The 26,671-nt window shown below is 46.5% G+C and overlaps 1 protein-coding gene across 2 annotated transcripts in view; it reads left to right on the top strand.

The window, feature by feature from the left end:
- Positions 1-9,833: 9,833 nt before the first annotated feature.
- The window catches only part of LOC119399294 (calumenin-A), a 30,125-nt gene continuing 13,287 nt past the window's right edge, over positions 9,834-26,671 (top strand). The window contains exons 1-2 of one of the 2 annotated variants that reach the window (XM_037666109.2): positions 9,834-9,983; positions 14,997-15,127. In XM_037666109.2, the coding sequence (XP_037522037.1) occupies positions 15,001-15,127 (127 nt within the window). In that variant the 5' untranslated portion in view covers positions 9,834-9,983; positions 14,997-15,000. Of the gene's footprint in view, positions 9,984-13,992; positions 14,115-14,996; positions 15,128-26,671 lie in introns of those variants that run through there. The other variant, XM_037666108.2, reaches the window with a different exon arrangement.

Genomic DNA, 26,671 nt, shown 5'->3' with positions numbered 1-26,671 from the left:
TAATTTGGTAACACCACTTAGACTTGACGGATTCGAAAAATTTTTGCGGCATATGACTCGTGAAGAGTCATACGTCAATAATGAGACTATTCCAATATAACTAAGAAAGGTGTTGCACGGCCCCTTTAAGGATGCTAAAGCATGGGTCAGTTACTTTCGTGATGCGCATGGGTCCGTTTCTAAACGCATTGCCTTTACATCGGAAGCACCGGTTATGGACCGGCATCTCCTTCATATGTGGGAAAGTAGACGCAGTCACGCAGCCCAATTAAGCGATGGAAGCGCCAGCGCCTTAATCGTAGGCTGCGTCTCAAAATAGCCGAAGTTTCGGAGCACGCCAACGAATGTGCTCGCAAACTCGTGACGGAAAGCTGGGTGCAGTTCTGTGACTCGATGAGGGATACGTTAAGCACGGCGAAGACATGGGCTATGTTGCGAAGCTTGCTTGACCCTGGCAGCACGAAATCTACGGTATCCCGGACTGATCCGGACATTGGTGGGTGATTTCACAGGCACGGAAGAACAGCTCTTGAAAATCCTCCATGCGAAATACGTAGGTGACGCCAGGTGATCCGCCATGCACGCTTGGATACGAGGGCACGCCAAATGCAGTGCTGGACAAGCCTATCACAAGAACTGCACTTTTTGCTGCGGCACAATCTGCTAATCCAACACAGCACCGGGACCCGATCGCGTTACCAACTGCCATGTTACGAAACCTTAGTGATGATTGCCTGGATGAACTAGTCCAATATTTTAATGAGCACATTTGGGAGCCTGGGATTCTTCCGCCAGAATGGAAAGAAGCCTCAATCGTACTAATCCCCAAGCATGGCAGAACACCCACCTTACAGACGATGCGTCCGATTTCCCTTACATGTTGTCTCGGCAAACTCTTCGAGAAAGTCATTAACACCCGCCTATCACACTATCTCGATGATTTAGGTTTTTTTCTCTACCCACATGTATGGTTTCCGTCACGGCCTTTCAACACATGACGTTTTCCTTCGGCTTCGGGACGAAGTACTACGCGACATTCATTTGGACACGGAACACATCTTGGTTGCTCTTGACCTAAAAAGCGCGTTTGATACCATGGGCCACGACCTCATCTTGCAGGAGCTCAGCTCCTCCACCTGTGGGAAACGGATATATCGCTATATCCGTTCTTTCCTCACCGATCGGACTGCAACAATAGGCTTAGGAGACATATCATCGGCTTTTCACATGTCCAATAGGGGAACGCCTCAAGGGGCCATATTATCTCCTTTACTCTTTAATATTGGGATGGCCCGCCTTGCCCGCCAGCTCGAGTCTATACCAGACTTGGGCTACGATCTATACGCCGACGATATAACCCTTTGGGCGACCCGAGGCTCTCTCGGCCACAAGGAAACTACTCTCGAAGAAGCAGCTCAGACAGTGCATCTCTTAGCGGAGAGCTCCGGTATGAGCTGGTCCCCGGAAAAATCAGAATTCATTCGGGTACATGGTAGGGGTTACCGAGGCAAACCACCATTTTCACTGAAGGTAGGTGACCATCCGATGCGAGAGGTGACGCTCGTATAATTGGTCTCTGGGTACAGGAAAATAGGCACGCTGACCACACTCTTCGCACGACTGTTAAACAAATCGCGCGCATGGTCCACAGAGTCACGCACCATCGCAAAGGCTTTGCAGAGGTGGACACGCTCCGCATAATCCATGCCTTTGTAATTAATAGGTTAACGTACAATCTCACCTGCCAAGAACTCAGTAAGGCTGAGATTGAACAAGCGGATACCCTCATTCGTACCGCCCACAAGGCTGCCCTCGGTCTACCAAACGGAACATCCACAGATCGGCTTCTTGCCTTGCGGATCTACAACACCTTCGCGGAGCGTAGGGCCGCAGTCCTCATTTCGAGAGCGAGAAAGGCTTAGTATCAGGCCCTCGGGTAGGGAAATCTTTCGTCTTAGGATATCCTGTACGGCCCCAATACAGCGACGAGGATCTGGAGCCCCTTTCCGCTTGTATCGGTGCGCAACTCTATATTGCTCCTATACCGAAAAACATGAATCCCTTGTGCCACCGAGCGCGTCGCAACGCCGGAGTCAGGCAACTCCACAAACAGTTCGGAACGGACCCAGACACAATTTACCCAGACGCAGCCCGCTGCGGCACGCATGCCTTTTCGCTGGCTGCTGTTGGCTCGGTACGCAGCCCGGGTTTATTCACCTGCGCTTCAGCCAAGACGAGCTCAGCGAAGACGGCGGAAGCCCTGGCGGTAGCTCTCGCCATCAAAACCAAAGACGTTATGGGGCAGCGATCTTATATCCTCACGGACTCGCAAATATCGTGTCGTTATTTCACTAACGGTCGTGTACCTGCGTGTGTTACCCGCCTGTTAGGTGCAACACTAGACCAGGAACATTGCATCATATGGTGCCCCGGACATATAGCAGAAACGGGTGGGGAGAACGTAGCGTGTATTAGCGCGGCACATAAAAGAAAGGGACAGGACACAGACGTAGAGATAGGTAGGCGCTAATACACGCTACGTTCATGGATGACCAACTCGCCCGATCAGCAACCCTTCTGGGTGGGGAGAGCTCAGCCGAACGCGATGTCGGAGCTGTTCGGGGCCCCCCGTTCCTCTTCGAGGGCTCGATTGGTGCCGAAATAGAGGTTGTGAGTGTGGAAGGAGAAGACATACAACCGAAAGAGTTTGGAAAAGAATGAGGCTGGTGCGAAGTGAGAAGAGGCGCCAAGACGCAAGTCGACGGGGAGACCGGCTCAGCGGGAAATAAGCAGCGAGGGACGCCCTTTGTCGAGGAGTCGCCAAGAAACAAGTCGAAGAACGAGCGGAACGTACGAAAAATCATCAAGGCGAGTCGGCTGCCCAATCTACCGACGGAAGATTACAGAGTGATCGTGCATCCACATGGCGGGCGTAACGTCTCCATGAATATAGGACGGACCGCATATATTGCTGCTGTGGAACGCGGCGGGGGTCGGGCGGGAGATGGCGGAAGAAGACCGCATGTGCATCAACAAAACGCAGAACATACTGGTCATCAGCACGCCATCCGAGGAGCGAGCGTGACGGTACGGGGCCATTACCAGACTACAAATAGGTGAGAAGGAATTGGAGGCCATTGCGTACAGGGCAGCCGGCAGAGTTTTCGTTGTATATTATGGCCCTTGTTGGCACTTGACAGCCTTTACCTTTGAGAGTAATGCATTCCTTATCTCAATTGTCCTCTGAGTGTAGTTTTTACGCGCTAGCGGAGCTCGTCTGCAGTCGAAGCGATACGCATGTAATGTTAGCGCCCGCCGCATCGAGCGGCCGCTGCTGCGGGTTTGTCAAGCGACTGATCGCAAGACAAAGCTTCTTGTACCATGCAACCTAGCTGCGCATTTGTTTTTGTGGAGCTTCTCCTTTGTGATTATGTCGCGTATAAGTATATTTAACAACTTATATCCGATTTCCAGCACATGACGAACGGCGCGGCCGCTAGGCTGACGTGGTCGAATTTCAAGCATTACAACTTGTCAGGAACCAAAATAATACTACGTTTTTTTACGCAGAATGGTAGATGAGGTCCTTGGCTTCAATCACAGGGATTACGAAAAAAGTTAAAAATGGCCTTTTTCAGAAAACAATTTTCAAACTTCAGCGTTTTCGGTAAAACACTTACGTTTCAGTACAATTATAAATTAGTACGGAGTGCTATAAAACCACGAAAATTATTTTAAACAACAGCGAAAATACCAAAGCTTATCTGTACCTAGTTTTGTTATCCTCAGTTTAACTTGTTTGCTGCAATAAATTCCTAAAATACAGGTATTTTGTGCCGTTTGCCATGTTTGTGATTTTTTTACTCAAAAGTGCTTCGACAGGTAATGAAAATAAAAAACTTATAAGATTGTATCTCACTTGTTCTTCGAAGGGAATAAATATTGTGGGCAAGAAGTGCACCGTTTTTTCCTTAGGTGCGTTCAAATATCAAAAATCGCGAAATTAGCAAAAAAGGGTTTTTTTGCGGTCACGAATTTACATATTTTGTTGAGGCGCACAAAATTTTTTTTCGCAAAACTAACTTCGAGACCCTTGTTCTGGGTCTAACGCCTAGGCCTGCAGTAAATTTCATCAAAATCGGGAATGGTTACCGGGACCTCGTGTTCGATCTTATCTGGACACACCCAGTACAGCATTTGGCAGTGGAATTGCCGCAGGTACCGTAGAAAACGGGGAAATCTGCAGCAATTCATAATCAACAGGGAAGCGCCAGATGTCATCCCCCTGCAGGAGACCAGGGGGGGGGGGGCGGCAAAATTATCGGGGTACAAATTGTATAGTACTTCTGGCGAGAGAGGTTTCTGCGTACTTTAGTACACAGAAACCACGCGGCTGTGGTTTAGACCACGTCCTGATCGAAATAATTCCCTCCCGTAAGGGAGAGGGCAGCCTCTTTGTGCTTAACATTTACAGTCCACCCCGTCACAAGACGAAATTGTGTCCACTTTTCCGCAAAGCGTTGAGCATAGCGGACAGACAGGCTCTCGTCATATAATCGGCGACTTTAACGCACCCGCACGGGGCTTGGGGATACTCTATCGAGAATATAAAGAGTCGCAACTCATGGACCGACGCTCAACACGAGGGCCTTACGCTGATAACGAATCCTGAGGCACCCACTAAATAGGAAACAGCGTAAGTAACGACACGACACCGGACCTAACATTTACGAAGAACGTACCAGATTCGCGATGGGTAAACACGGAGCAGAATTTTGGCAGCGATCATTACATCGTCGTTACAACGGCGCATGTAGGCCCTCAGAAATAGAAGGGCAGAAAACTGGCGCACGTAGAATGGGATGCTTTCCGCAAGATCTGAGAGGAGGATCGGGAGGAGACCATACTGGATATACAGACATGGGTGGAGAAACTATAACAGAGCGTAAAGAAAGCCACCAAAATCGTTCCCAAGGAGGCGGCGATGGAGGAGGTGGACAACGAACTACTGCACATGTGGGAGGCAAAGAATAGTATCCAAAACTATGGAAGGGCCAAAAACACAATTGTAATTTAAGAAAGAAAGCAGCTGCATTATACAAGGCGATAGAGGTACATGCGCATCGGCTGACCCAACAACACTGGAAAGCAACGTGTAGCAAAGACTGCACAGAGGCATAATCTGCAACATAACTATGCAGGCACAGAAAAAGAACTCTTCCATGAACTCCGGCAAAAGTACTTTACAGGCACAACCAAGGAACTACTTCCGAGCACAAGGGGCAGGGCAACGTTAAACTCGATGCAAGTATAACGGAGGCCGAGGTTAGATTCGAGCTCGCTCGACTAAACTTGAGGTCTGCGCCGGGGCCCGATGAAATAACTAACAAGACACTCAGAAACTTGGACGACGAGTCCATTAAGACCCTCACTGAGTGCATGAATAAGTGTTGGGAAAATGGAACCATTCCGAGTCAGTGGAAGACTGCCCAGGTTATTATGATTACAAAGCCAGGAAAGAAACCATAGCTGGATAACCTTAGACCAATTTCACTTACTTCATGCATAGGCAAACTCATGGAGCACGCCATCCTTACACGTCTCACTAACCACATGGAGGAGAACGGACTCTTCCCACACACCATGATCGGCTTCAGACGAAAATTATCAACGCAAGACATTATGTTACAGCTTAAGCACGAGATACTAGATGAGGGGACCCGATCTCTGGGCTCTAAGGTTATCCTTGGCCTCGATCTCACTAAGGCCTTCGATACCATCACACATAGAGCCATATTAGAGAATCTTCAGGGATTGGGGATAGGACAACGCCTCTACGCGTACGTGAGAGATTTCCTCTCCAACCGTACTGCGAGAGTTGCAATCGGAGAGGCAGAGTCCGAAGAGATAGAATTCGGCAGTAGAGAGACGCCACAGGGATCGGTGCTGTCTCCCTTTTAATTCACTGTGGCGATGATCGGCCTACCGCAGAACTCGACAAGATAGAGCTACCTCAGACATAGCGTGTACGCAGATGACATCATGCACCCTCTGAGTGACGGGTGGAAGCGACGGCAAAATTGAAGAGATATTACAGGAGGCCGTTCACAGGGTTGAAGGTAAGGGGCTAAAATGCTCTCCTCAAAAGTCGGAATTGCTCATTTATAGACCCGCATGTAGGGGACGAAAAAGCCTGCAGGAAAGGCCAGACATCGCGATATTCGCTGGGGGAAATAAAATACCCACGGTAGCGCACCTAAGAGTCCTAGGCCTCCGTATATCTGAGAACGGTCACAATGGAGAAACTATAAGGATATTAGAGAACAGCGTCTACCAAGCAATCAGAGTGATCAAAAGAATAGCCAACAAAAACTATGGTATGAAGGAGCTTAACTTAGTTCGTATAGTCCAAGCCTTTGTCGTCAGACGCATTATGTACGTCACCCCATATCTTAAAGTACACGCCGCCGAACAGAACAAAATAGAGTGCATCATTAGGAAAGCATATAAACAGGCAATAGGTGTACAGATAAATACGTCGAACGACAAGTTTTCGGTGCTAGGACTACATAACACGCTCGCAGAGCTGATAGAGGCCCACATGGTGGCACAGAATGACCGGTTAACACGGAGCCCACGGGCAGACATATTTTGGACACAATTGGGGTCATGTATGACGTACAACATGGGGTCAAAAAGACATTCCGCGGGAAGTAAGGGGACATTTCATAGTGCCCCATTGCCTAGAAATATGCATCCAAGATAGAAGGATAGAAAGGGCGAAGACACTGCATCTTGATGGCAGCTGGTAAAAGTGCAATGCAACGAACACGTGTGGTGCTGATCAGATGAGTGGCTTTAGCTGTTTCTTCTTTTATTTTCTTTCTTTCAGTGTATATATTTGCGAGCGCAGATATTAAACGTTAGTTGGAAGTATAGCGCTTGTGCTCGTCCGTGTTCCTTTGTCCCTTGTGTAGAAGTCCGCGCTATAAATCTCGTAATTATGGATTACCAACTAGCCCGAAGCAACGCCTTGCATAAAAGATTCGGCAACGATCGGGACGCGATCTATGTAGATGCAGCGGAATACGAGAATTACCGAAACACGGCCATAGTAGCAACGAATATTCATGAGGACTCCAAGGTCAGTAGCACTATACGTACAGGAAAGGCAGACCTGGCGGAGGAGGTGGCTATTGCAATAGCATTTGCCTCCGCAAAAGCCCACGTCATAATCAGCGACTCCAAAGCCGCTGTTAAAAATTATGCGAAGGAAAAGATCTCGCCGGAAGCGCTAAGAATTCTAGCTAACTTTCGCGCGGAACGTCTTGTTACCCTCAGGTCAATAATTGAAACTACCCTCAGGTGAATAATTAAAAGTAAATTAACGAGTTTTTGTTAATTAGTATCGTCGATATCATTTTGTGACGGCAAAGTATTTCCGCCTCGACATAGAGCACGTGTGCGAAAACGACAGAGGCGTGACTGTCATAGAATTAACAGCAAAGCTGTCCTAGCTCGGCGTAAGATGTCGTCACCCAAAACTATCATCCTCATGAACCGCAACTCTTTTGCTTCGAACCCAGAACACGTGCGCCCATTTCTCCGGCACGGCCTGTAATGAATCTGACGGGGAAGTACAGAGAGAGAGAGAAATTCCTGCCGAAAAAAAATTCTTCACGACGTGGGATTGGAACCTGCGTACCGCCGAGGCTCCGATCCGAAGGTACGCGGGTCCTAACCACTCGGCTATCCAGGCACATTTTTTTTTTTGTTTTGCTTTCATGGTATTCCTTACAATGCGTACTTGAAATTAATCACAAACGTTATAATGTATAGCGTTGCACTCAGTCAGTGACAATAATCGTTCAAGCAGTACAAGAGAAGCAAGAAAGAAAATTTGCAAAACTTAACGAAACAGCAAAAGCCAGGACTACATAGGTGCCCATCAGCTACACTGTCTCTTCAGCACTGCGCCTTCAGTGCAAGCTACGCTAATTTTTTAAATAAAAAATCTGTATTTTCCTCTAAAGAAAGCCTGCATATCAGAAGAAATTGAGAGGGTTTGCCCGCCTTATCTGAACGATTTGATAGTAGTAGTGCAGAACTATCGATGGTACTATCGATACTATCAATAGCTGAGTCACTATCGAACTATCGGTGGTAAAAAATACTATCGATAGTAAATTCGATGGTACTATCGGTAGTATAAGATCAACAGCGCGTACTTATTGCAGAATAAACTTGGTTCCCCGCGCGCTTGGTACATAGTGGAGCCGGAGGACCAGGCTGAAGGGTAAGAAAGTTGACATGCTTGTGTTCTTCACCGGAGTGCTTTGCTGACACATGATGGAGTGCTTTGCAGACAGTCAAACTGTTCAGCTGTAGCGGAAAGGAAGCCGTTACATGTGGTGGAACAGCGCGGCTTCAAATTTATATTGTATTTTATTATTTCAAAATAAAAAAATATAGCAAGAACTAAGTTTGACAATTGTAAGGTGTAACTGGTTGCTCTTGTATATGAATTTACTGATGGACATATTCCGCCATTTTCACATCGGAAATAATTTATTTCTCTCGCCAAAATTGCTCGTATTTTAAGCGAAGCTGATAGTACGCTATCGCAAATATTTTGGCAATATAGCCGTCCAACAGCATCATTATTCACACCACTATTGATAGTATCGTAGCCGTTTTCGGACATTAAACCCCAGATATTATTATTATTTGATAGTATTGTCACGTGGTTGTGACGGTGAAGAATGCTGTAGCAAGACTGGGAAATACGGAGCTCTTTATTTGGGCGAACTTGTGCCCAGAAAATCAAGATCCAAAACACAACCGATACACGCTGCGCACTGATAGCAGTGAGAACAGTCGTTGGCCGTCGAGTAATCTGATCATCGAATCATCGGTGGAACGCGTCGTCTTTTATACATCAATCATCGAACCTTCCAGCGTTATCGCTGGTGCTCACGTAAGCTCTCGAATAAGCTTGACTATTCGCGTTCGGCGCGTAATCTTAACATAATGATCTCAAACAATCGTGAAACTTCTCAAACATTACGGCGCATTCGCCTCAAACGTTGCTAAATCTTTTTGGGTGAAACCCGAATACATCAAAACAAAGCAATAAACACGCGTGGCAGTAATATCGCTAGTAATAATAACGATGGTACTACCGATTGCACTATCGATAGATTGTTGATGGTAGTACTATCGATAGTTGAAAAAAATACTATCGATGTTATCAGGGGCGTAGCCAAGGGGGGTGGGGGTTTCAACCTCCCCCCTCCCCGGAAAATTTTCAATTATGCTTGCGTATATACGCACGCACTCATACAAACGAACGCACGAACATACATAAAGTATGGTTGAACCCTCCCCCGAAAAAAATTTCTGGCTACGCCCTTGGATGTTATCGATAGTCAATCTACTGATAGTTCTGCACCATTAGTTGGTAGCCATCTTAATAGAAAAATAGAAATAGAAACAGAAAGTGCCTCGGTTCCTGTATATTTTGTAAAAGCATAGTTACGCGATAACTGCGAAGAGCAAAGCTACATTTGAGGTTACCCAGCCTGTAGTGCCGTTCAAACGGCGCGCCATTTTCGGTCGATTGTGTGGCAAGGCCTTGTGGTGCCCTCTTTCGCCAGCAGTAAAACTAAAAAAGATAGGAGATGGGCGCGCTATTCGCTTCTCGAGGCGTCTTATCTCCGGCAGGACTTCAAAGTCGGGCCGTGCGGACCTTAAGACCGGTGCGACCTGGTGCGACCAAGCGTGTTCTCCAGCTAAACGTGTGGTTGGCCCTCGACGTAAGAAGAACCGGTGGTCAGGTACAGCAGAAGCCGCTGACGTCACGAAGCTGCCTGACAGGTACACGTGGCTCCCCGGCGAACTTGGCCTGGCGTTGACAGCGCGGCGCGAGCACACCAAGTCAGGCCGGCGTGGACGACTGACCCCGGAAGCTACGACTGAAGCAGGTGAGGCTCCGGTGAAGCGAAGCCCTCTTGCTGTACGGTCCGCACATTCATCAAAAGGTTCCACGCAGCTGGCTGATACGTACTGTTTTAACCCTTTCTTTATGCGCAAAGGTATGGCGCGCGGTGAGGCTTCCTGTGGCGGTCACGTATCACAAACGCAGCAGCTAGGCAGGGTATGCAGGCACGTTTCGCTACGTCGGTGTTCGGTCGCTGCAGACGACGCGGGAGCTCAGTGCTGCGAACATGTAAAAGCTGAACAATGGGGTCAGTGCGGCTGTCGGCGAATCTTTCTTTGTCGTAACCTGGATGCTCCGTTTCCCCTGAACGCGCGGCCCGATTTCTTCGCTCGGTAGTATCGGTTGTGGAAGCGGGCAGTCGTATTTCGAGAGGAGGCCGAAGAAGTAGATCACTGGTAACCACGTGGCTTGCGGCGCAGGCTGCGTGATCGTGAGGCGGGTAACTGCTCATTGTTTAAAAGCTGCTTCGGATAAGGTAATGAAATTATCTCCCGTGATTGCCAGCGGTTGTCTGTGTGTTTAGTCGATGCAGGTCATACAGCTCTGTGATAGCGCTATCTCAGCTTTTCGCATCAAAGGTTACGGCATGTGATTAGACATTGGGTAACCTATGATTATATTGTGGTGTTCTTATTTAAACAATGAGCAGCTCTCTGTTTTATTTGCTGTTGTTGATTTTACTATAGCGTTAATATATCGTCAGTGGTGCTTTTAGGTTAAGCGATCGAACCACAGTTATCTCCCACGGGCGCCATGGTGCTGTAAGGTAGTATACTAGCAGATGGGCTATGAAGGTACTTGGAAGCGCAAAACACACAAAATACACAAGAACTGAACAATACGAGCGCTAAACTTTAGTTTGAAGAGAATGCTCGTCTTGTCCAATTCTTCTTGTGTATTTTGTGTGTTCTGCGCTTCCCAGTACCTTCATGGATCAGTACAAACTCGCCCAACTTTCTGTTCTTCTAAACCTAGCAGCTGGGTGTTACCATTTCCATTGTTACTTGCACATATATATTAGTGGTTGCTATTTCGCTGCCATTACCATACGTTTCAAGAAGTTTCAGCAGATTGCGTAGTTCAAAAGCTTTTGGGCATGAATTCAATCTTTACGGCCCCACACATGCAAGAACCTGTGTTTTTCAGGCGTGTGGCAAGCAAAGCGGTCTTTCTTCGCCACTTGCATGTCTGTCATTGAGCCCGAGTAATTTTTCTCGTCATTTGGACACTCGAACGCACCCAACACGTTCACTCAAGTTCGTACCAATTTCACGGAATAACAAGACGCAGAGGAAACGGACACCTCGGACAGACTGATGGGCTAGCTTTTAGTACACAATTCAGGCAGTAGCGCACGGACGGCGAAAGAGCAAGACAACTTCGTGCAGCGCGTGACCGAAGCGGGCGCGTAGTCGGCTTACGTCCAAGCGGGTACACGTGGAAGAAGATGCCCGACCGAGCGACCTGTCTTGGGCAGATCTCAGGACTCTCTCCCTCAGTAGCGTATATGGCTGCGTGCACGGGCTCTTTTGTAACAGCTACTAAACGACAAGAGGCAGCAATATTGCAGTATACAGAACACGCGCATTTTTTTTTTTCGTCACACTCAGTAAAGCGGGGAGCATTATAAAAAAAAAACAGCAAGGTCAGCTATTTTTACACAATGGGCCGATCCATTGCAAAACAATGAATCCGCGCGACTACAAGTTGCTCTGTTAGAATGCGGGTACAAAAGATAGGTGTCTGTGTCAGTGCCTCTCTAAATATGTCCAATGTCGTTGCATTTTCCTTGCGTCTTGCTTTCTGTTTCTAAGGCGCGCATTTTGTGAGCATAGACTTCGTTCGTACACTAATTTGACGCAAATTTTAATTGTAGGTTCCGTTTTCCTTTACTTATCAGCTATCATGTCATGGTTATTCTTTGCGTAAGAATGTTTGACTCGTATCTCGCAGACCTAGTCGCGGCATCCTTTGCTCTTTTCGGGGCACTATGGGCGAATAGCATTTGTCGGCAAACGCGTTGCCTCTAAATAAATACAGTGCCCTTATAATTACCATACTAAAGCCGTTTCAGCGGCATTTTCGCGGCGACTCATCTTCAACCAGCGGGACCCTCTCAAGAGCACAGAGCGGGGTCCTCGTGCACAGTGAATGCGGAACCCGTTATGCGAGCTGCGCAAGACCCATATCGCGCTTCGTTCGACCGGTTCGTGCGGCGACTGGATTCGACCGCAGGTTTTTCTTTCTTCCGAGAATCTGTTTCCGATAAGGGCTGCCTACAAGAGTGAGTCACTTTGTCAAAAGTTGGACGTTGGAAGAATGCCCTATATGGGATTAGGGAGTTTTAGAGTAGCGGAAAGCGCTTACGTTGGCGTGCGTCTCAACGCTGACGCTAAAACGAAACGCCCTGCTTGCCTTTTAGTACAGCGGAGGGCATTCCCGCTAACGCAAGCACATATGGCGCCATCTAGACATAAGAACGCGAAATTCACTTTAGAACGACCCGAAGCGCATCGCTTGCTTTCGACATGCCGCGATCGAGTATTCTTCAAGACCCCTATTACCTGTCCGTTTTTAAGCTGGGGCAATGCAGATACGTTGGTAGAAAGAATATGCTCCATTTTGGAGCATTCACTGGGCGCCACACGATGTCAGCTCTGTTGTGCAATGATGGCCGAGTTCCAATAATTTTGCTTTTGGCACATTAAACATACATATAGCAACAATGGAAGGGCATGGACATCTTTATGCATTTATTGAATATGAAAAATATTTCAGTGCACAAATAAAGTTATATTAAAGAATAAATATCTAGACACGCTATTTATATCAATAAGAAATATAAAAATGCCCTTTGGCATTATATGTATCGCAAGAAATCGGTTATTATAGATCGTTCCGAAAGCGTAGTGGCCACAAACATGATTTGAATAGAAAACTGAGCTAACTCGTATGGATTCACACTTAGGACTGTGGAGCGCTCACAAAAAAGAAAGAAAGGAAGACGTTTCAGCGCATGTCGTGTGCACTTCTTTTGCCCTTCGTATTTTTTTGTGAGTGCTGCAAAGTATGACGATGACGATAAGGCTCGAACCTGCCACGCCGTTTCAATGAGTATACGACGTGTTGCTTATGGAAATTATGCTCATAAGTCAATGAAAAATAGCCCCACATCGATGGCTTAATCGGTTATAAAGACAAGATCGTGCGTTCGAGTACTTGCTGGGCCGATGCGCACAAACGCGCATCGTCCCGAATTTCCGCGTGTTCAAAATTAACCAGGAGGCAGTGGTGTCGTAGTTTTTGCGATTTCACGAAGCAGTTGACGCATTGCCCAACACGTTCACGAGAAGAGATGGTCTGCAAAATCTACTTCAGCAACATCGTTTTTGTGTACTGCTCTCGGCTAAACTTGCCACGAGCTCGCAGCTTCAGCTTCTAATTTGCGCTCATTTGAACCCAGCTCGGTAACCTCAACTCAACCGAAGTTTTTGCCATGTGCTCTTTCTTGATCATAGAGACGTCATGCTATGTCCAGTGCGAAAATATGTGCCAATGAGTTCAACAAAACCAGTTGCGCTCGATAAACTCGATTCTCCGCTTCTATAGCCGGTGTCTGCTCATTCAATCCTCGCAATTGTTTGTCCTAACCTGCGCTTGCGTTCACAACGTGCGCATCTCGCGCAGAATAAAGAGAAAAAAGATGATGAGATTTGTGTAGCCCCTAGGCTTGTCGCGTCATCTGTTCTAGACAGGAAGCTGTAGACGGTGCCTCCTCCGCAGCTGCATGGCGTCGCTGAAGGAACGAGGCAGGTGGCGTGCAACTGTGAAATAGTACGACAATTTGATAGTACTGGAATCATTGTTAACCCTTTTCACGTGGAGCGAGAGAAGAAAAAAAAGGGGGTGGGGGGTGGCATGCCCACCTGCTTTGTCGCGGCTTTTAGTCCTCGATTCCGCGGTGAACACGTTGATAACAGTCGTGTGACGTCAGCGATGCGGAGCAAATGGTGCGCGTCCACGTCGCTGGCTCTCAATTGCTTGCGTATTTCAGTGACAGCGCGCCCTCACGGTGCACGATAGCCGCCGCTACAGGGACCGAGAACGCTTTATTGTTAGTGGCTCTCGACTGAGCCTTTTTTGCGTTGCCAAGAGTATTTTTATCCAGTTTCTGCGTTGTCTTTTGGAAGGATCATCAGGGAATTCATCGTCATCGGAAATATTTAGTGAAAGTCGCAATGAAACTTTCTACGCAGATATTATTTGATATTGGAAGCGCGACGCGCGGTTTGGGGGTTATCACTCGAGCTACTGCTGTTTTCGATGACATTTTAGTGTTTTCTTCGAGTAACTTTATGTTCCTGCCTATGGTTTGCACGGCACTTCGTCAAGCTTTTCACTATCTTTTCGCGCCTGACAGCATCTCATTCGGCTGGTTGTTCCACGCATGGGCGAATAGCATTTGCCGGCAAACGCATGCGAAGTCCACGTCTATGAACCTGAGGTCTCGTTAAAAATCCGGACGCAAATTTTTTGCGTTGCAGAAACGTTTTCTGGCGCATATATCTTCGGGAAAGTAATTTCCATTTGCGTAAAAGTCACCCGCTGAAGCCCTCCGGCCAGTATTTTTTTGTCATTAAAACCGTCATAATCATCATCATCATAGGCTGTAACGAAGATGCCATGTTTCTAAAATAGATCGGTAAAACATAATGTCTCTCAGAGCATGCTAACCTTCCTTTCGGTGTCACGCGCAAAGCGAACGTCGTGCTATTGACGGTGAAGTTTAATTATAAATAAGTGCCACTAAAACATTTTTTTCTCTCTGGATAGTCACTCCTGACTTTTTTGCGATGTCTTTCTTTTTTAAATTATGGTTGTACATTCGCTCTCAAAAAGAGTGGAGTCAACCGCACGGTTCCCTGTAGAAGCATTATAACAATTCCACATTTGTGCGAGAAAATGCGACATGCTGACTTGTTCATTTGTCTCGCAGGAGTATGCAGACCACACTCGCAACGTTGTTGCTGGCGGCCGCCACGTTGTGTCTTGCAAACGACGCATCTAAGACGCCGCCGCCCTCTACTGGCCAGCAACAACAGCAGTTCTACCAACCGCCAAAGCCAGGTAATGCTCACATGTGCAGCGACGAGAGCAAGAACATTTCGCATTATTTCTCGCAGTTCGTTTTCTGTTTTTGTTCTTTTTTTTTTGCGCGCGCAATTGTTCATTGTTCTCGGTGGTGACGAATCGGTACAGCGTGTAGTGAGCCTGCAAGCTAGCAAGCAAGAAAGCTTGCAGTAAGAGCCGCGCTTTACACACAGGTCGAATTTATTAACAGCAGAGCTGTTTAAAGTCGGGGGTAGTGATAAATCCCTACGGAGCTTCTGCAGCTCCCAACCACAGAAATTGGGCAAGCCCCACTACTGGACAGAACGATGGCTTGGGGCAGTTCGTGATCTAGCAAAGACATATTTGCCCAAGCGCAAAATGAACGAGGACAGATGAGAGGACACAAAGCCTGTGTTTTGTCCTCTAATCTTACCTCGCTCGTTTCGCGCTGCGCAAATATGTCGACCCCACTACCCACCTCTGTTCCGCTGAAAATGAAGCTGTCTATACTAGAATGTTCGCGATTGGTAAATTCGTGCGCTCTCCAAAAGAGTCTAGACAGACAGACAGACAGACAGACAGACAGACAGACGGACAGGACAGACGGACGGACGGACGGACGGACGGACGGACGGACGGACGATAGATAGATAGATAGATAGATAGATAGATAGATAGATAGATAGATAGATAGATAGATAGATAGATAGATAGATAGATAGATAGATAGATAGATAGATAGATAGATAGATAGATAGATAGATAGATAGATAGATAGATAGATAGATAGATAGATACCAGAGCAAAGTGCAGGCATAGAAAAAAATGCAAACACTCGGTGTTCCCTTCAGGATACTCAGTGTTTTCCAGGATTCGACTTGCGCAATATGTGCAGACGGCCACACTGTCGGCGAATGTTCATGGACAAGCAAGCCTCTTCGTGAATTGTGCGTGCCTCAATCACAATACAGAGCAGCTGTACGTTACATGTGTTGCGAGAATTAGTCCGTGTCTTTGGATAGGAAGACCAGGCAGGCTGATTTTTTTTATTCGAGAAATTGGCCGCCATTCCGCCCTGTGAAGTGAATGTCCATCGAATCTGTATCGAACACCACACATGCTTATGGGAGGGGGGGGGGGGGTTGGAGGGGAGAGAGAGGTATGTTTTATTACTTTAGAATAATACCACTGAGAATCACTTTGCGGTCGCTTTGGTCGACCGTGATTGGCTTCGCGACCGTTTTCAGCAAGACGAATTTGTTCCTTTGGACGAACATTCTATTCACGCTGTTTTTCTGGTGCCTTTAATTTCCGTGGTCTCCCCGAGGCACTTTTAGAATGAACTGAATGAGTTGCTAGACGGGTCTGCCTTTTATATATGAAAGCGGGAAGCACATGCGGGGAGAAGGAAGGACGGTTTGACGTCATTCGAAGCCCTCTTGTGAAGTGCAAAGCGGCTGCAACCTAATCTTTACCCGGAACGCGTGGGAGGGTGTTCCCATTGTTCACAGGCGCCTTATCATCCAGCATGCTGTTCTGATGTTTGTTTTGTGGTTTTTCTTATTGAAACGAATACTGAGCTGTATGCCGTTTGCCTTCAAATGTTAAAGGGCCCCTGAACCACCCAGAGGTCTAAATTTAGTTGCTGCGTTGCAGGTGTGCACGAGTCTACAGCGAACGCGTTCCTCGGCTCGTCTATACTCCTCCGAATGCTCTTCCTCAGCCTCCGAGGACAAAACGCAACGAGCGCGCGTATCTGCTAGCAGAGGAGCACGCAAGCGCGACCCTCTGTTGGTGATTCAGGGTAGAGCACTGCACGGGCCGTAATTCTCGGCCCGGGCCCGTAACTCGTTCAAATTTACTCGCCCGAACCGGCCCGGTGACGCAAAATGAGACCAGGGCCCGGCCCGAACCCGAGAAAAAATTTCGCCTACCCGGCCCGGCCTGGCCCGACCACAGATCAGGCCCGACTGAGGCCCGACCCAGTAATCTAGGTGGTGTTGCCCGAACATGGAATCGACGGCAAGGTGTTTTAAGTGGCGCTTTGTTGGCGCTTTGTTGCGCCAAATCTGCTGTTTCGCTAACAATTATACTTTAACATACGGTAATTTCTTGTAAAAAGGGGCTCATGGTGCAAACAGTTGAGCGGACATACTGGATACAATGAATGTTTGTTCGGCAGTGGTATACCGTACCCATTTTTTCTGGAAATACACTGGGGATCATGAACAAAGTTTTGTAGCAGACATTGTAGCAAGGAAAGTGATTTGCAGCACGAGTTCAGTTTCGATAGGGAGCTCAATAACAACAAAGGATGGATTGATGGATGGATAAACTTTGTTATGGTCCATCGGAACGCGCTCTAGCACGTTGCGGGCCGCTCCGATATCGGAAGAGAAAGTCCAAGTCTCTCTGCTGCGTCGAGGGCCCGTTGGACTGCCCATATAGCTATTCTAGCGCGGAGATACAGAAATATCTCGTCATATCAATTTTGGTATATATGCATTTCTTTAAACGATCGCGAATGTCCCGAGACCATGTCATGTAAATCATGTTTTACATGGGATGCCTGTCATGATTTGCACGTTATAACCAATAACATGTGTTCGTCATACACTCTTGTCACGCCACACCAATTTTGTTGTGTATCAAGCTAACGAAGCGGCTGCGAGCGCACCATGAGCGTGGCATGTAAATCGTGCCGTAAATGGCATGTATATCATTATTTTCATGTCATCACCTGTAATATACAGGGTGTTTCAAGAAATGTGTCCAACCTTCGCAAAAAATCAGGAAAATGCGATATTTGCTCGGGGCTTTCAGAATTGCTTTTTCTGTAGCGGCAGGAATCTTAAGGTAGTTAAGGACATCATTTAGGACAGTAATTAAGAAAGTTACATTAATTAACTTTTTAATTAGTGGAGTTAGGTGATTGTGTCAAATGGCAGAATTGAAGTTCTTCATGCGAGGAACCCATCCGAGCTTTGAGATTTCGAAAAAGCGTCCTCTAGTAATTGTTGGGGCATAATGAAATTCAACGGAATGCAACGGCTTTCAACAGCGAAAGCCATCGATTTGGGTTGAATTTCATTACTTCGTAATTATTACTAGAGGCCGCTTTTTCGAAATCTCAATGTTGGGATGGGTTTCTGGCACGACGAACTTCAATTCCTCAATTTGACACAGTCGCCTAACTCCACTAATTAAAAAGTTAATTTAATTTTCTTAATTACTGTCTCAAATCATGTCTCTAACCATCTTAAGATGCCTAGCGCTACAGAAAAAGTCATTCACTCATTTTGGACGTCGCAGAAGAATATGGCAGTTGCGCTCTTCCATGTTTCTGTTTAGGTTTCGCCATTGAATTTGGTCGAATTTCATTACTTCGTAATTATTACTAGATGCCAGTTTTTCGAAATCTCAAAGTTGGGTTGGGTTTGTGGCATGAAGATCTTCAATTCTCCCATTTGAGACAACCACCTAACTCCACTAATTAAAAAGGTAATTCATTTAACTTTTTTAATTCCAGTCCCAAATAATTTCTTTAACCATCTTAAACTCCCCGCCACTACAGAAAAACCAATTCTGAAGGCAGCAATCAAATATCGCATTTTCCTGATTTTTTGAGAAGGTCGGACACATTTCTTGAAACACCCTGTATATTTGTCATACAGTCATGTTATGGCATACCAAATTTGGTGTACATCAAATTAACGAAACGGCCAGGAGAGCACGAAGTCGTGGGCGGCTAGATAGATAGATAGATAGATAGATAGATAGATAGATAGATAGATAGATAGATAGATAGATAGATAGATAGATAGATAGATAGATAGATAGATAGATAGATAGATAGATAGATAGATAGATAGATAGATCTCAAAAGTTCGCTAAGCAATGCTTCGCATTTAATAAATACCGACAGCCGAGCGCGTAAATGCCGCGCAGTTTGTGTTTATTTATCGCGTTAGTACGCGTGCGTGCGTGTGTAGACAAGTGAAAACTGCCGCAATTTCTTTCCTGATCAGTTAGAGAACAACTCTATGCTTCATTCGGGGCTGCAAAAGCGCAAGCAATGCGTAAAAAGTGCGTCACTCCGCGTGAAATCAACACCGCGCCGCAGCAGCTTCGGCCGCGCTGGACTAAGTATGGCGGCAATCAGGACGGTCGCGGTACTAAAGTCATTGGAACGGGAAAAGTACCGCGACCGTCCTGCCCGCCGCCATATTTGGTCCAGCGTGGCCGAAGCTGCGGTGGCGCGGTGTTGATTTCACGCGGAGTAACGCATGTTTCACGCATTGAGTGCGCTTTTGCAGCCCCGAATGAAGCATACCGTTGTTCTCTAACTGATTAGGAAAGAAATAGCGGCAGTTTTCACTTGCCTACACGCGCACGCGTACTAACGCGATAAAGAAATGCGAACTGCGCCGTTTCGAAACGGCCTCTCCTGGTTGTTTCGTTAATGGGATGTATACCAATTTTGGTATGGCATAACATGACTGTATGACGAATATAATCTACAGGTGGTAACATGAAAATATTGGCATGTAAGCCATGTACGGCACGAGTTACATGCCACGCTCATGGTGCGCTCGCGGACGCTTCGCGAGCTTGATACACATGAAAATTGATATGGTGTCACAAGAGTGTATGACGAACATAAGTTAATGCTCATAACGTGCAAATCATGGCAGGCATAAAATGTAAAACATAATTTACGTGACATGGTCTCGGTGCGCTCGCGGTCGTTTATTGAAATGCATATACACCAAAATTGATATAACGAGATATTTCTGTATGACGAAAGTTAGTGACTGGTGGTAACATGAAAATCATGACTTGCATGTCATGTACAGCATCACTTACTTGCCACGCTAATGGTGCGCTCGCGGCCGGTTCAGTAGCTTGATATACACCAAAATTGGTATAGCGCGAGGTGACTGTATGACGAACATGAATGACAGGTGGTAACGTGAAAATCATCACATGCATGACATGTACGGCATGGTTTACATTACACTGTTTTTGTGCGCTTCCGGCCGTTTTGTTAACCTAGTGTATACCAAATTTGGTATGGCATGACATGGGTGCGTGACGAACATAAATTACAGGGATATACCATGTTGTACATGCATGCATGACAAATATGCGTTATATAGCGAACTAGGTGTCATGACATGAATTACTTCATCTGCCTCAAAGACGAACAAGGGGATAATGCAGCTCTTTGCTGGCTGCTTCGCATTAGATTGATCCCCACAATGCGTGGGATCTGCCGAATTGACACAAAAGGCACAATTATACAGTGACGTCACGCGCTACCAATCTTGGTGCATATCAAGCCAGCGAACCGGCCGCGGGTGCACCATGGGCATGGCACGTAAATCATGCCTTACATGACATGCGTGCCATTATTTTCATGGTAAACACTGTTATTTATGTTCGTCATACAGTCACGTCATGCAATAACAATCTGTAGCAGTCAGTTTTCATGGCGCACTGATCGTTATATGTGAGCCCAAAGGCGTCAACTTTACGCCAAACATAGTTAAGAGCTGCCCGGCAATGTTACTGTGCATGAACCTTCTGCGGCAACCACGCGAAGCAAGCTGCACTAGTGCAGCGGAGACGCAAACATTCCCCGAAACAACATTTGCGCATTCTCAATGAAACGCTTGCCTCACAAAGCCGGGTATCAATCATGTGAACAAATTTTTCGCGCCGTATTCTGCGCAGCCACGCAGCCCATCGTTTGGCATCCTTTTTCCCGCTGGGAATAACAAAGAGAGCTTTGTCCGTTTCCCGCCGGTTGCTGCACCCAAAAGCGCAGCACCCAGGCCTTCTTCGATGCCTCAACAGGCTTGCGATGAAGTGTCAAAACGATACGGGATGTCGAAATGTTCCTGCTCGCTTTTCTGAGGCTATCATAATCATCATCATCATCATCAGCCTGTCTACGCACACTGCAGAGCAAAGGCCTCTCCCATGTTCCGCCAATCAACCCGGTCCTGTGCTTTCTGCTGCCACGTTATACCTACAAACTTCTTAATCTCATCTACCAACCTAATTTTCTGTCTCCCCCTCACGCGTTTGCCATCTCTTGGAATCCTGTCAGTTACCCTTAATGACCACCGGTTATCCTGCCGACGTGCTACGTGCGCGGCCCATATCCGTTTCTTCTTCTTGATTTCAACTATGATGTCCTTAACCCCCGTTTGTTCCCTGACCCACAATGCTCTCTTCCTGTCTCTTAAGGTTACACCTGTCATTTTCCTTTCCATCGCTCGCTGCGTCGTCTTCAATTTACGTTGAACCCTCTTTGTAAGTCTCCAGGTTTCTGCTCCGTAGGTAAGTACCGGTAAGATGCAGCTGTTATATACCTTCCTCTTGAGGGATAGTGGTAGATTACCATTCATGATTTGATAATGCTTGCCGAATGAGCCCCATCTCATCCTTATTCTTCTAGTTATTTCTCTCTCATGGTTCGGCTCCGCGGTTACTCCGAGGCTCCGAGGCTATAAAAGCAATTAAAAGCAATAGCCCTTCAAAGCGCCGTGCGTCGGAGGCCGGGAGACGCTAGCGAGGCGAGCGAGCTGGACCATTTATGTGGCGAAGCCGCCGAAAGGGCAGGGCGGCGAAGAGAAAACGAACGCGGTACTTTTCCCGTTCCATTGGCTTTAGATAAAATTGCATCGCCGCGCCATCTGACGTAGAAAGTGCGCGTGCGCGTCCTTTCAATCTCGCAGCCATATCTTTTTACTGGCTTGCAGCGGACCAGCGATTACATGTAGCGTTTAGCGCTAGGCGTCGCTTTCTTTCTTCAATCCGTGACGCGCTCAATTCGACGGGAGTACAGAGGCGGTGAAGTGTACGCGACTCGCTATGCCCTGATTAAAGAGATAGGATATCTTGTCTCAGTGGCAAAACCAGTGCCATACACATCATTATTTCTCTTCTCTGCACGTTCGTTTTAGTTGAAGCGTACCATGTGATACTGAAACACGAACGAGGGCACGGAAAAGGAAAACGCGTTGAGCCGCTTGACACAACTTTGCGACTTCGCCCTAACACACCTAAAGAAAAAAAAGACACCCCACCACAACATATAATCCAGGAATTCCGTGCACTCCAGCATAAATATAGAGATTGCTCCGAATACTACACAGACGGCTCGAAAACGGAAAATCATATGGGTATTGGGATCGTAACAGGGGAATGTGCTGTCAGTGTTAGACTTCCTCAGTGCATATCCATTTTCACAGCTGAGGCTTATGCCTTGTATGAAGCAGTTCGAAATAGCACAACTGGGGAACATAAGAAGGCGATAATATACACGGACTCGTTAAGTGCGCCAAAAGCTTTACATACGAAATGTTAATGTGAACCTTTAGTTGGTGACATTTTAAATATGGTCGTTCGGAGTAGCCAAACCGTTTCTATTCGTTTCTGCTGGGTCCCAAGCCATGTAGGGATACCTGGCAACGAAAAAGCAGATAAATACGCTTCTTTAGCAGCACACAAAGGACTTAAAAAATAAAAATCCCCTGAAAGATAGCAATAGAAAAATTCGTCAAGCACTGTTAACTAAATGGCAGCATCAGTGGAACTCGTGTACGAACAATAAGCTCCTGTAGTTTACTACAGGAGCTTATTGGAGCTTATTGGAGTTTACTACAGGAGCCATTATTATACGAAGAGACGAAAATATTTCAGTGAGCTATACAAATATCATACGCCAATCCACCCTACTCTGCTTCTTGGAGAGGATCCACTCGTACCCTTGGCTTCTGTGCTAAACTTCCTAAAAGAATGTGGCTTCTTAAATAAACTTTAAAACTGCACCATTTCAATATTCAGTACTCAAAACACCTTGTGACTGGCGCAGCATAGCCTTAGTTGCTTTTGCACCATAAAAACCGAATTAACTAACATTCTGCGTGCCAATCAGGTATTCTACTGCAGAGCCACGCCATGTCTATAAGTTGGTTTGGAAAAGCAGCCTATGCAGGCGTAACGTCAAATGTGGTTGTGGTGCTGGCTATCTAATGTTACAAGGAAGCAATAAACACTACACATGTACTCCTACGATACAGGCGTCATATTAGATTAACGTCTGTGGTTCCAGTGTTGACTCCTCTTTTATAGCAGTCTAATAAACATTGCATTTGTATTCCTATGATTTAGCAAGCTATATTGAAGCATTGCTCGACACCGGAGGAATACATTAACGAAAGTTACGATGGTATTCACATGCTTGCACCCTAAAGTGCACTTAGTTTCGATAATACTGACGTACGTACTCTAACGTGAGGGCACTCTAACGTTGCACCATAAGTTACCCTTTAAACCCCAGTGTTGTTGACGTGCCTGGTAAACCCACGGTGTGCACACAGCTACTACGCTTACAAAAACACGTCGAACCACCTCGTAACGCTTGGCTCAAAGCCATAAAATACAGCATAGTAGTACTCGCTGACTGCTTCGCATGAAACCGATTCCCACAACGCGTGGGATCTGGCGAATTTTTTAATCGTTGGTCTTTGTATGTGTTTCCAGGACACGTACAAAGACACGTACAAACGACATTTCCCGCCTTCCTTCGGCCTTAGAAGTCCGCCTCGGTGGTACATTGGTTATGGTGCTCGGCTGCTGAACCGAAGGTCACGAGTTCGATCCCGGGCGCGGCGGTCGCATTTAGATGGTGGCAAAATACTAGAGGCCCGAGTACTGTGCGATGTCGGTGTTCGTGAAAGAACACCAGATGGTCGAAATTTCCAGAGCCCTATAGTACGGCGTGCCTCATAATCATATCGTGATTTTGGCACGTAAAACCCCCGATGTTATTATTATTATTATTATTATTATTATTATTATTATTATTATTATTATTATTATTATTATATTATTATTATTAATTTATGACGGGGTCCACCAAGACTTCAGTGACGCATTTCCGTCACGGAAATGACGTCGAAAAAATATACATTATACAAATATACAAAAATATACAAAGTAATAACCACGGGCATCGAACCCACGACCGCTCGGTCCGCAACACCAGATGCCGGGCACGCTATCCACTGCGCCACGGTCACTTTTTTTTTTCTTTCATGGTATTTATTGTAATGCGTATTTGAAATTATCGCAAACGCTATGACGTAGTGATGCATTCACTTAGCGACAATAATCGCACAAGCACTGCACAAGCATTCAAAGGCTTACATGCATATATACTGTGCAAGTCCAGAGCAACAGGAAAAGTTCTTCAAAGCTTGTCACACGTGGAGGCTGGTAAGGATGAACACCTCATCAAGATGGGGTGCCAGTCTGGTCTCATGTCAAGTTCTTCGTAAATGTCCTTTAGATGGAGAGCCATACGCATGAAATGCATACTTGAAGCAGTGGTTAGTTCTGCATTACGGTCTTGCATGCGCGTTTTTCAAAGACTGTGCAGTCCCATAAGGAAAAACATGTCAAAGGGCACTTCATCAAGAGACGTTGGGAGAAGGTGACGTATAGTATGTGAGTTAATGTTAAAATATTTTTGAACAGTTCGTTGAAGAATGTCCCAAAACCGAATGGCATCTTTGCAGCTAATAAAACAGTGTTCTACTGTCTCTGGTACATCGCAGAGACGACAGTTGACTGAAGAAACAAAAATACCTTTTCTCTGCAACCATGATTTCACCGGCAGTGTATCAGTATAGAGTTTGTAAAAGAAGGTTTTTGTATCAGGAGAAAGATACATTTTCCGAACTCGTTTTAGTACATCATGCACTGGAAGGTCACAGACTCTGGAGGCTTTACAAACGCGCCTTTTATATCTGCCACTCTCCCGGTTGGCTGGGTGGTGTTGACCTCTGGGAGTGGTAAGGTGAAGTAATTCGTCATTACTGTGGCCTCCGCGATTAGCACCTGCAACGCGTTACACGTCCGTCCCGTTCGGCGCGTTTTCAATAGAAGTTGAATTTTGTCAATGCCTTAAAGGAGTACTGACACGATTTTGAAGTGCAGCAAAACGGACGTTTTTGTTTTCCTTGGCATGTAGTTTCCTTGGCACGCTCTCCCCACACCGCATCCGGGAAACACGTGTAAATATTTAAGTTTGATTTTAAAGTTTTCATATCCCAGCATCTGCAAGGCAGCTTCACCGCATGGAGAGCCCTATGACGTTTCATGTCAGCTCACTTGGTTTGCGAAATCTCGGGTGCTGCATGCAGCCTAAACACAGAAATTGCTGTCGGAGGCACTGGACGACAGTTCACTCATCATGAACCACGTTCGACTGACAGCAAAGGACAGCAGGTGCATATTTCGTGGGTTGCAGTCTGCCCGTGACGTCACGGGCAGACTTGACACGTCACTATGAAGCCGCCCTCTCGAAACCGAAACTGCTGGTTGAAAGAAGCGGTATTAAAAATATACGCAATGCATCCCCAGGCACCACGGCACTCTTTTTAGCGTTCTCGACACCCGTGCTTTCATTTAGAGCAACAACCCGAAAATTTTTAAAATTCATGTCAGTACTCCTTTAACACACCGCGAGGTGGCGACCTTTGCCCAAGCGCCGTAAAAGCGTCGGCCTGGCTCATAGCATCACGCTAATACAAACAAAAAAAAAATCACAGCATATCCACGGAGTGAATGATGATGAGTTGGCGAAGCTGCGGAGGTTCATCGGTAAACCGTGAATCTACCGTGAATTCTGCCCAGTACATCATCACCGACGTGAGATCGGGCGCGTTTATAATAAGGTTCGATGAGAGTTATGACGACTTGCAGCTCACTTTAATTTTACATGTACGCTGTGAATTTTCACTGTTTAGAAAAACCATTGCTTTAGAAAACATCTGGCGTCTTTTCGTTTTGCTTTTAGAAAACATCTGGCGTCTTTCGTTGGTTTATTTCATCAATCAACGGCGTTTTGAACAAAATTTTTGTTGTTTAATCACGCACAGGAGAAATCTCACCAGGCACTACCTTGGAGGTAAACAATGGCTGCTAATGGGAATGAGAGACAGAAGAAGTCGGCTTTTAGCTAACACTTACACTTCTACTTCTACTAACGTTTCCTACTGGAACATGCCAATGGCTGCTAATGGGGAATGAGAGACAGAAGAATTCAGCTTTTAGTTAACGCGCACGCTGCGAATTTTTTATTGTTCAACAACGCACAGGAGAAATCTCCCACCGGCACCACCTTGGAGGTCAAGATCTGGTACTAGCGTTACGACTGGTTACGCACTACGAGGGACGAACGGGTGCCGCTTTAAGGAGCTTCGCCCCTAAAATAGCTCTGCGACGCGCGCCTGCCTCACCTGGCTGTACCACCGCGTTCCCCGCCTACGCGCTCGCGCCGAGAAAAATTGCGGCCAGGCTACCGAGGCGGCACGACGCGCTTTGCGTTTCCCTCTAGTCCGGCCGTGGTGTTCAATCACATTTTAACATGCCGCGGGATGGTGACCAGGTTCTGCGTCCAATATGCGACGCTCTTCTGGCTATCACACCTCGTTCTCTGATTACGCTTTCACCGTTAACTACTGCAGCTACCACAAGGGT

Source organism: Rhipicephalus sanguineus, chromosome 7 (genome assembly GCF_013339695.2).
Source record: "Rhipicephalus sanguineus isolate Rsan-2018 chromosome 7, BIME_Rsan_1.4, whole genome shotgun sequence".
In the NCBI taxonomy this organism is placed as follows: Eukaryota; Metazoa; Arthropoda; class Arachnida; order Ixodida; family Ixodidae; genus Rhipicephalus; species Rhipicephalus sanguineus.
Note: the sequence above shows the minus strand (reverse complement) of the source record. Positions and strands in the feature narration are given on the sequence as shown.